General features: G+C 35.9%; 1 protein-coding gene across 2 annotated transcripts in view; it reads left to right on the top strand.

Annotated features, from left to right (window-relative positions):
- The window catches only part of USP32 (ubiquitin specific peptidase 32), a 198,092-nt gene that overhangs the window by 131,881 nt on the left and 54,021 nt on the right, over window positions 1–12,190 (top strand). For both annotated transcript variants that reach the window (XM_030881837.2, XM_030881838.3), the window contains exon 11: window positions 2,503–2,564. In XM_030881837.2, the coding sequence (XP_030737697.1) occupies window positions 2,503–2,564 (62 nt within the window). The remainder of the gene's footprint in view (window positions 1–2,502; window positions 2,565–12,190) is intronic.

Genomic DNA, 12,190 nt, shown 5'->3' with positions numbered 1-12,190 from the left:
GGGCATACAAAGAGCAAAAATCAATGAAAAAAAGGCAGAAGCTCAATATCAAAGTGTACAAAAAACTTGAACAGGTGCTTCACAAACGAGAATATCCAAATAGCTAATAATTATGAAAGGGGGCTAACTTCTTTAGTCATAATGGAAATACATTTTAAAATCACTCTTGGAGTACCATTAGACATCCATTAGAATGGTTAGCTTTGAGGTGATATGAAGCATTGTTGAGGATAGCAAGAAACTGGAACTCTTACACATTGCCAGTAGGAATATAAATTCTTACAAGTATTTTGGAAATTGTTTGGCTGTTTTTATGTATACTCTATGACTCAGCAAATCTACCCCATGTATGTACCCTACAGAAACTTGTATATCTGAGCACCAAGAAACATAGAATAAGTTCTTATAAGCATTTTTTGTTACAGCCCCAAACAGAAAATGACCCGAGTACCTATCAACAATAAATACATAAACAGAAATGGTGGCACATGCATACATATGGTTTACTTTAAAACAATAAAAATAAATATACTGGTGCTACACACAACCGCATGGATGAATCTTACATAATTTTGAGTGGAAAATACTGGACCAGAAAATTCAAAAGCAGACAAAACCAATCCATGGTGGTAGAATTTAGTAGAGTGAACACATTAAAGGGGTACAGTGGTGTCTGGGAAAGAACTCAAAGTGGAACTTTGGGAGAGGTAGCAATGTTCTGTTTCTTGACTGGATGAAGGTTACATAGGTGTGTTTACTTTGTGAAAAGTCAATAAACTGTACACTTAAGATTTGTTCACTTTTAACACTTTGCTGTACATGTGAAACTAACACAATATTGTAAATCAGCTATACTTCAATTAAAAAATCTTTTTAAAATATTGTTCACTTTTAAGCATGTATATTATATTTCCTTTTCATTAAGTTTGCTTACAAAAACCCAGATACCTGTGCTTCCCTCGTGGCGCAGTGGTTAAGAATCCACCTGCCAATGCAGGAGACACGGGTTTGAGTCCTCGTCCAGGAAGATCCCACATGCCGCGGAGCCACTAAGCCCGTGCACCACAACTACTGAGCCTGTGCTCTAGAGCCCATGAGCGACAACTACTGAGCCCATGTGCCACAACTACTGAAACCTGCACGCCCTAGAGCCCGTGCTCTGCAACAAGAGAAGCCACCACAATGAGAAGCCTGAGCACCGAAACCAAGAGTAGCCCACGCTCACCACAACTAGAGAAAGCCCGCGCGCAGCAACGAAGACACAACGCAGCCAAAAATAAATTTTTAAAAAAAACAAAACCCAAAGCCCAAGTATGCATCAGTAGGAGAATGGATAAAATGGTATTGTCAAACAGTGGACTGTTACTCAGCAATAAAAAAGAATGAACTACTGATACATGCCTGAATCTTGTAAACCTAATTTGTGTACTGTTAATTGTACCTCAAAATGTAAACAAAACTATAAACAGGCATGCTGATGTATTTACAGGGAGCTGTACTAATAGCTATAATTTACTTTGAAATGCATGTAAAAATTAAGATGATGAATTGAGGGATGAATAGATTAAGTATAATAAAAATGTTAATGTTAGACTTAGGTGATGGGAATGAGGTGTTCAGTGTAAAATTCTTTCAACTTTTCTGTATTTTTGAAAATTTTCATGTTAAATGTTGGGGGAAAAATCATATCTTTTGTGATGATATTTAGAGAAGGCAAATAAGTTGAGGAGAAAATGAGCCTTAAAAAGCATATTTAGGGCTTCCCTGGTGGCGCAGTGGTCGAGAGTCCGCCTGCCGTTGCAGGGGACACGGGTTCGTGCCCTGGTCTGGGAAGATCCCACATTCCGCGGAACGGCTGGGCCCATGAGCCATGGCTGCTGAGCCTGCGCGTCCAGAGCCTGTGCTCCGCAATGGGAGAGGCCACAACAGTGAGAGGCCCGCGTACCACAAAAAAAAAAAAGCATATTTAGCACTAGTGGCAATAATGTTTTTCTTAGAGTTGTTCAAATTGAAATGCCACCATTATCCTTCATTTTCTGTGTCCTTTTCATCTCCCCTTCACCTCTCTGCCCAGGTGCCATGGTATACTCTTCAGATTTCAGGAAAGGAAGTAATATTCTCTATGTGAGATAATTAAGATATATAGTGTTAATGAAATATTCTGAAAAGTAATTTCTTCCTTTCTTTCTCCTTTTCTTCCTTTCTTCCTTTCTCTGTCTCTGTCTCTGTCTCTCTCTCTCTCTCTCTCTGTCTCTTTTTTATCACGCAGAGATTTGGAAATTGCCTTCCATTGCAATGGTTTGTTTAAAAAGAAACAACAGAACAGAAAATTTAAGTTTAAAGTTCAGATTTGCTTAAGTGGATCATTGATAATTCATCAATTGAAAGCTATTGCTGATTTAGATTCCCATCTAGAATATGGATCTCATACAGAGAATGTGAAATAGTCTATAGTCCAGTCATTGGCACCAAAGAAGTTTAATTTACCACTTTTATCTTTAGGTATGTCACATAGTTCTGGGGTTAAGACCAGCTACTCCAGAAGAGGAAGGACAAATTATTAGGTAAGTTTGTAGTTTCAATCTGTACATTTTTCATTATATAGTTGAAATTTCTGACACCTGAAATATATTGTTACTGAGTAACAGCATGTCCCATTTTAACGTTATCATTGCAATAGCACTTTATTTCTCCAAAACAGTTACATAATGAAATTTTTTGTTAAACTAACTTCCTAACCAAGGGATTGGGTTAAGATATTTAAAGTGTACAATGTGGTGACTTGATATATTGTATACATTATGAAAGGATTCCACCCATTGAGTTAATTAACACACCATCATCATCAGCTCACATATTTATTTACCTTTTGGGGGTGGGGGTGAGAACATTTAAGTTCTGCTGTCTTAGCAGGTTTCATTTATATAATAGATTGTTATCAACTATATCACATTGGATTTGAAGACCTTATATATCTTATAATGGAAATTTGTACCTTTTTACCGACCTCTGTTTCTCCCAGCCCCTGGCAGCCACTTTCCTCTTCAGTTTCTGAATTTGACTTTTTTTTTTTTATATATCATGCCGTATTTGTCTTTCTCTGTCTGGCTTATTTCACCTAGCTTAATGCCCTCCAGCTTCATCCATGTTTTTGTAAATGACATGATTTCCTTCTCTTTTAAGGCTGAATAAAATTCCATTTTATATATATAAAAACACCACATTTTCTTTATCCATTCATCCGTTTTGGGACACTTAAGATTGTTTCCATACCTTGGCTAGTGTGAATAATACTGCAATGAACTTGGGAATAGAGCTGTCTCCTCAAGATAATGATTTCGTTTCCTTTGGGTATATACCCGGGAGTGGGATTGCTGGATCATATGGTAGTTCCATTTTTAATTTCCTGAGAAACCTCCACACTGTTTTCCGTGATGGCTGTATCAGTTTACATTCCCACCAACAATGTACAAGGGTTTCTTTTCTCTACATCCTTGCCAACATTTGTTATCTCTTATCTTTTTTATAATAGCCATCCTAAAAGATGTGAGATGATATCTCATTGTGGTTTTGATTTGTATTTCCCTCATTTTTAGTGATGTTGAGCACCTTTTCATGTAGCCATTGGCCATTAGTATGTTTTCTTTAGAAAAATGTCTATTCAGGTCCGTTGCCCTTTTTTTTTTTCTTTGCCCATTTTTTTAATTGGATTGTTTTGGTTTTTTGCTAGTGAATTATATGAGTTCTTTGTATAGTTTGGATATTAACCCCTTATCAAATATGTGGTTTGCTCCCATTTTATAGGCTACCTTTTCATTTTGTTGATGGTTGCACTATTGACACTCTATCACATATGCACATACGTATATACCTCTGATGGAATTTGTAAATTTTTTACAAAAATGAGAGTATTCTGAAATATAGTTTTACTTTCTGCTTACATTTCCACTGCAGATAATATAAAATGACACTTGTATTTATCAATAAAATCCTCTTATAATTTAAATGATTGGCTAATAGGTCCTATTCATCCCCTAATTTTATCTCTATTTTTCTTTAACATAAGTATATTGGAACAATTTAGTAATAAAGTCTATAAGCCTTTGATTAGGGATTTACTTAGGCAGAATTATTGAAGTCATATACCTGGGTTAATGAGCCTGTATATTTTTATAGTTATAATTCAATTTTTAATACCTTAAGTATCTTTCATTGCTTTAGGATTACTATTATACTACATGTTTATATAGAAAGTTTTAGAAATATGACTGAATCTCTACTAAACTTTGCTTTTAGAATAAAGTCTCAACATATAGTTTGTCACTTGACTTTCTCCTAAACTAGTGTGTATAACTACTTTTTTAGTAGTTTCTTTTGGCTTTGGACTAATGGATAAAAGAGATTTTACTGAAACAGTTGTTGGGAACACCAGAGAACAAGATTACATAGTCACATTTAAATAGGCAGTGCCAATTGAGATTTAGGTTAGTTGAAGTAGTAAATATATTTTGTTTTTAAAATGGATTTTTAAAAATAGTTCTTAAAGAAGGTTAGGCAAAATCCATTTTTTTAAAATGTTGTTTTCATAAAAACTGTAGTCTTGTGTAGTCTTTTTAATTTTCATACTCAGAAGACTTCTTCTTATTTACAGTTTACAGATGTTGACAGTGTTGCTTGATTTTCTCTAATGTTTAACTCTCGTAAAATAAAAATTAAAAATACATTGAAGTGTACAAATGAGATAGTGTAAGGAAATACTAAAAGGCTTTTATGTAGCTGCAGTAGCTTTTTTTTCTGACAGCACTGCAATATAATTTCATATTATACTAATATCTTCTTAAGTCATTATGACTTAGCATAGATATTAAGAATGCTGTGTAAACTGTATATATATTTCTTGGCTTAATTATTTTGCAAATGTTCATAGCAACCCTATTTTAAAATATAATGTTGAGATAATCTTATATTTTTATAAAACTTTGTCCTTTGCAAAATACTTCCACTTGGGTTATTTCATCTAGTCCTCAGAATAACTGCATGAAATTAATTTCATCATCCCATTTTGTAAAAGAGAAAACTGAGATTCACAAAAGTTGAGGAACTTACCTAAAATTACATGGAGGTGGCAGAATCAAGTCTAGGACTTTTTTCATTAAAAACACTACTGCTTTCTGTATTTTTCAATAAATCTGAATTTTAAATCCTAGGTTCCAAATTTTTTATTTCATTTGGATTTCTGAGTTTTGTTTTATTTTGCCTCCATTTTTCACGTCAAAAATTCATTTTACTGTGATGGTTTTTGATGGATGAGTCAGGGAATCACACCTCTAGTTGCTAGACGGGATGCTACCTGATTCATGAATCATTGAATAAACTGAACTAGATCTTCAAAAAAAAAATTTTTTTTAATAAAAAGTAACTTTTTATTAAAAAAAGTTACTTCCTTGGTGGTAACTTTTTACCACCAAGGTGAGGAACTTCCTTGGTGGTCCAGTGGGTAGGACTCCACACTCCCAATGCAAGAGGCCCGGATTCAATCCCTGATTGGGGAAATAGATCCTGCACGCATGCCACAACTAAAGAGTTCGCCTGCCACAACTAAGAGCCGCATGCCGCAGCTACGAAGTCTGCCTGCTACAACTAAAGATCCCACGTGCTGCAACTAAGGCCCAGCACAGCTAAAATAAATAATAAATAAATAAATATTTTAAAATAAATAAAGGATGAGTCAGGTTGTTACATAGGCAATGAAGTGAAAGAAATATTTGTCTCAAAAAAAAAAGAAAGAAAGAAATATTTGTCGCTAACTTAAAGAATCAGTAGTTTTTTTAAAGATCAGTATCATGGACTTCCCTGGTGGTGCAGTGGTTAAGAATCCGCTTGCCAATGCAGGGGACACAGGTTCAATCCCTGGTCTGGGAAGATCCCACATGCTGCAGAGCAGCTAAGCCCGTGTGCCACAACTACTGAGCCTGTGCTCTAGAACCCATGTGCCACAACTACTGAGCCTACGTGCTTAGAGCCCCTGCTCTGCAACAAGAGAAGCCACCGTAATGAGAAGCCTCCGTACCGCACTGCAACAAAGAGCAGCCCCCGCTCGCTGCAACCAGAGAAAGCCCACACGCAGCAATGAAGACCCAAAACAGTAAAAAAAAAAATTAATTAATTAATTAATTTAAAAATCAGTATCATGATTTCTGCAATGGCTGAGTGAAGATCTCAGCAAATTCTCTCCCCGAAAAGCAACTGGGCAAAATTGTCAGCCAACCATTTCAGGACTCTGAAAACTGAACAGAGTTATTCAACAAATTGAGAAGCATTTATTCAAGAAAAACTACTAAACCTTGGTAAGAATAATGGGATTCTGTAGTATTTCTACCTGAGACTGTTCCCATGCCCTCCCATCCAACAGATCTGCATGATAGTTTTACCAGGGCAGGCCAGAGAGGGCTGACTTGATTTGCAGTAGAGCAGGGCTGAGTGCCTGGCCAAGAGAATTGTAAAGAAAAAATGGGGGTGGGGGGTGGAATTAGAAGTTTGGGATTAACATATACACACTACTGTATATAAAATAGATAAACAACAAGGGCCTGCTGTATAGGGAACTATATTTGATATCTTGTAATAATCTATGATGGAAAAGAATCTGAAAGGTATATATATATATATATCTCTGAATCACTTTGCTGTACATCTAAAACTAACACAACATTGTAAATTGACTATACTTCAATTAAAAAATGAAAGCAAAAAAAGAAAATAAGAATATAAACAATCTTATAAAAATATTGTAAAAAACAGTAGAGATTACATGGTGGCAAACAATCAGGGAACATCGCTAGCTTGGGGTTGAGGTACTGGTTAAGGGAAGCAGCAGACGGACAGCCCAGTCAAAATTTTAACAAAGACATCCAGAGAACAAGATAACCATAGTGAGTAAACTTCCCCATATTCTAAATGATTTGGAAGGCTGCTAGTATATACAAGACTACATGCAAGCTCAGAAGACACCAAAGCGAGCCTTAGATGTCTATTCATTCCTGGTTTAATGGGAATCCTTGCACATGCAGAAAGTAAAAGCCTTCCCTTGCACAGAGAAGGTTTGTAACCTTTCTGAACTTTGCATGTGTTTCTCAAATGGTGAACACAGATCCATCAGAGAAAAGGTGCAAGTGGCTCCAGATGTTTAAGCACAGCCTCTCACCAGTCATTGGCTGGCAAGTAAGTTATGCTCTTCCCAAGAAATCCAGGCTTAAAAATAAATATAAGAAATAATAATAAAACTGGGACTTCCCTGGTGGTCCAGTGGTTAAGTCTGCCTTCCAATGCAGGGGACGTGGGTTTGATCCCTGGTCGGGGAACTAAGATCCCACATGCCGTGTGGCAACTAAGCCCGCGTGCCACAACTACTGAGCACACGGGCCACAATTAGAGAGCCCAGGCACCACAACTAGAGAGTCCATGCGTTCTGGAGCCCATGCGCCACAGCTAGAGAGAAGCCCACATGCTGCAACACGGAGCAGCCCGTGTGCCACAGCGGAGGATCCCACATGCCTAAACGAAGATCCTGCATGCCACAACTAATACCCAATGCAGCCAAAAATAAAATAAATAAATAAATATTTAAAAATAATAATAAAACTGAGCAGCCTTATACTTGCGGAAGAGACAGACTCTACAGAATTAGTTCTGGAAGTCACAAGGAAGAACACACGGGGGGGCGGTCAGAATCCAGAGTTGCTGAAATATATTATCAAATATGTCTGATTTTCGATAACAAAAAATTACAAGACATTCAACAGAATAGGAAAATATGACCCGTATACGGAGGGAAAACTAGTTGATAGAAACTGTCTCTGAGGTGGCCACTGATGTTAGACTTAGTACGCAGACTTCAAAGCAGTATTTGAATGTAAGTGTTTTCAAAGAACTAAAGTAAGCTTTGTTTAAAGAATTAAAGTATCATGACAATGACTGCTTAAATACAAAATATCAGTAAAGAGACAGAAATTTTAAAAGAGAAGCCAATAGAAATTCCGGAGTTGAAAAGTACAGTAAGTGAAACAAAAATTCACAGCAGATTTGAACCGACAGAGAAATAACCAGCAAAATATAATATAAACCAATAGATTTTTCAAATATGAAGAACAGAAACAAAAGAATAAATAAAAGTGAACAGCACTTCAGAGACATATGGAATGCCAGAAATAAGTATACCAACATAAACGTAATGGAAGTTCCAGAAGGAAAGGAGGGAGAGAGAAAAGAGCAGAGAAAAATATTTGACAAATTAGTGGCTGAACCTTCCAAAATGTGTTGAAAATCAGTAATTCAAGAATTCCAGTGAACTGCAAGTAAGTGAAACATAAAGAGATTCATATCTAGACACATGGTCAAACTGTTCAAAGCTATAGGCAAAGAGAAGATCTTCAAAGCAGGAAGAGAAGAATGACTTCTTTTGTAGACAGCAACCCCAAGTCAACAGCTGACGTTCTTAAAAGATGGAGGTCAGTAGCCAGTGGGATGGCATTTAAAATGCTGAAAGGGGGCTTCCCTGGTGGCGCAGTGGTTGAGAGTCCGCCTGCCAATGCAGGGGACACGGGTTCGCGCCCCGGTCCAGGAAGATCCCACATGCCGTGGAGCGGCTAGGCCCGTAAGCCATGGCCGCTGAGCCTGCGCACCCGGAGCCTGTGCTCTGCAACGGGAGAGGCCACAACAGTGAGAGGCCTGCGTACCACAAAAAATAAAAATAATAAAAAATAAATAAAAATAAAATAAAATGCTGAAAGGGGAAAAACTGTCAATCCAGAATTCTTTATCCAGCAGAACTATCTTTCAGAAATGAAGGTAAATATAAATACTGAATTTGTTGCTAGTAAACATGTCCTAAGATAAATGCTAAAGAAACTTCTTCAGGCTGAAAGGAAATGACACCAGACACTTGGTAATTTGACTCCACACAAAGAAATATAGAGCACCAGTAAACATAATTACATAGTTAATAAAAGACAGTATAAATATATATTTTCTGTTTCTTTTTACTAATTTAAAATTAATGAGATAGTGATTTAAAAATTGTTTTTGTAACAGAAAATGTGTGACAATAATAATACAAAAAGTAGGAGGCAGAGCTATATTTGAGTAAGGTTTCTATATTTCACTGCAATAATTTAGAGTTAATCTGAAGTAGAATATGTTAAGATCCATATTGTAACTCTAGAGCAGCAACTAAGAAAATAATCCCAAAATATGGTTTCTTAAAAAAAATTAAAGTGATATACTAGAAAATATCTATTTAATGCAAAAAAGGAAGTAAAGGAGGAATAGAGGAACAAATAAAAATACTTGAGGGCTTCCCTGGTGGCGCAGTGGTTGAGAGTCTGCCTGCCGATGCAGGGAACACGGGTTCGTGCCCCGGTCCGGGAAGATCCCACATGCTGCGGAGCGGCTGGGCCCGTGAGCCATGGCCGCTGAGCCTGCGCGTCCGGAGCCTGTGCTCCGCAACGGGAGAGGCCACAACAGTGAGAGGCCCACGTACCGCAAAAAAAAAAAAAAAAAATTGAAATAAATAGAAAACAAATAACTAAATAGTAGGCATAAATCCAAACCAATAATTACCTTAAATAATAATGAATTAAACGCTCTAATCAAAAGCTAAAGATAGACTGAATCTTTTTAAATCCAACTACATACAGTCCCTGAGTTATGATTTTTTGACTTTATCATGGTTCAAAAGCAATAACATGTTTAGTAGAAACCATATTTTGAATTTTGATCTTTTTCTGAGCTACTGATATGTGGTACAATACTCTCTTGTAATGCTGGGCAACAGCAGTGAGCTGCAGCTTCCAGTCCGCCACTTAATCACAAGGGTAAGCAACCAGTACACTTACAACCATTCTATACTAATGCAACCATTGTGTTTTTCACTTCCAGTATAATATTCAATAAATTGCATGAGATATTCAACACTGAATTATAAAATGGGTTTTGTGTTAGATGATTTTGCTCAACTGTAAGCTAATATAAGTGTTCTGAGCACGTTTAAGGTAGCCGAAACTAATGAATCTATGATGTTCAGCAGATTATGTGTATTAAATACATTTTCAACTTAAGATATTTTCAACTTATGATGAGTTTATCGTGCCATAACCCCATCATAAATTGTGGATGATTTGTACTTGAGATTTAAAGACACAAATAGATTGAAAATAAAAGGATGAAAAAGATGCAACCATGCAGATAGTAATCATAAGAGAGCTGGAGTGGCTATACTGATATTACAATTAAAATGGCTTTTATGCAAAAAAATGTTACTACAGACAGACATTTTATAATGATAAAAGTTTCAATTCATCAGGAAGAGATAACAATTGTAAATATATATGCACCCAGTAACAGAACAGTCTACCCAGCAAACAGCAGAATACATATTCAAGTGCACATGGAATACAGTCTAGGACAGACTGTATTCTAGGCCATGGGTTTTCATACTCTGGCCCTTTGGCTAACTTGGGAATGCTACCTGATTTTTATACAGCCTGCAAGCTAAAAATGTTACTTTACATTTTTAAATGTTTGAAAACCATCAAATGGGGATTAATAATTTGGGACACTTTACAATTAAATGAAACTCTAATCTCAGGGTACACAAACAAAGTTTTATTGGAACACAACTATGCACATTCAAAGAAACTTTTGGGGAATGGAAATTTGTTAACCTGATAAAGATTTCTGGAAAAACCTACAACTGATATATCTAATGGTTGGAACACTGAAGACTTCCCATAAGATCAGGACAAAGGCAAGGATGCTTGCTCTCACCACATCTATCACCTTTGTATTAGAGGTTCTAGCCAGTGAAATCAGGTAAGATTAAATAAATAAATTTTTTAAAGTCATCCAGATTATAAAGGAAGAAGTAAAACCGTTTCTATTTGCAGACATAGATTCTAACTCTTAAAGAATTCACGGAAAATCTATTAGAATTAATAATTAGTTCAACAAGGTTGTAGGATACAAAACCAATATAAAAAATCAATTGAATTGCTATTTACTAACACTGAATAATTTGAAAGTAAAGTTAAAATTAAGACTCTAGTTCCTTTCTCAATAGAATCAAAATAAATAAAATCCTAGGAAACAAATTTAACAAAAGAAGTGTGAGACTTGTGCACTGAAAACTAACTACAAAGCCAGGCTGAGGGAAATTAAAATCTTTGTAAATGAAGAGACTTTCCGTGTTCATGTGTTTGAAAACTCAGTACTGTCAAGATAATTCTTCCAAACTGATTTATAGATTCAACACAATACCAATCAAAATCCTAGCTTTTTTGTAGAAACTGACAAGATATTCCTAATTTTCATATAGAAACACAAAGAAATCAGATTAGCCTAAACAACTTGGAGAACTTCCTGAACTTCCTGAATTCAAACTTACTATAAGGCTGCATTAATCAAGGTAGTGTGGTACTGGCACATGGACAGACACACAGGTCAATCAAGCTGAACTGACAGTTTAGAAATAAACCTTTATATATTTGGTCAATTAATTTCCTACAAATTTGCCAACAAAATGTAATGGAGAAAGGGTTGTCTTTTCAACAGATTGTGTGGGAATAGTTGGATATCCACCTTGAAAAGATTTAGATCCTTACCTATACCATGCAAAAACAATGTAGTCCAAATGGATCCCATAGACCTAAACATAAAAACTAAAACTATAACACTTCTGGAGAAAAACAATAGAAAGTCTTTGTGATTGGTATTGCCAAGGATTTCTTAGATATAACACCAAAAGCACAATCCATAAATGAATTTGTTTTGATAAATTGGACATAGTCAAAATTAAAAACTTTCAAGTTTCAAGAGACACCATTAACACAGAGACTGGGAGAAAATATTTGCATATCATTTATTCAGTAAAGGACTTGTTTCCAGGTTATATAAGTGAGTGTTACAACATTTTTAAATCCAAGTAAAATATGCAAAAGGCTTGAATAGGCATTTCACTAAATATATATGAATGAATGGCTAGTACACCCATGCATTTTCAGGGAAGGCAAATTAAAAGCACAATGATAGCAGTGACTCAGTGAAACTGGTATAGTTCCAAGAGCCTGTCTCTCCACAGAAACAGTGAAAAATAAAGGAAAAACTGTCAAAACAAACTTTGTTAGAACTCTCAAAA

Source organism: Globicephala melas, chromosome 20, assembly GCF_963455315.2.
Source record: "Globicephala melas chromosome 20, mGloMel1.2, whole genome shotgun sequence".
Classification (NCBI taxonomy): Eukaryota; Metazoa; Chordata; class Mammalia; order Artiodactyla; family Delphinidae; genus Globicephala; species Globicephala melas.
Note: the sequence above shows the minus strand (reverse complement) of the source record. Positions and strands in the feature narration are given on the sequence as shown.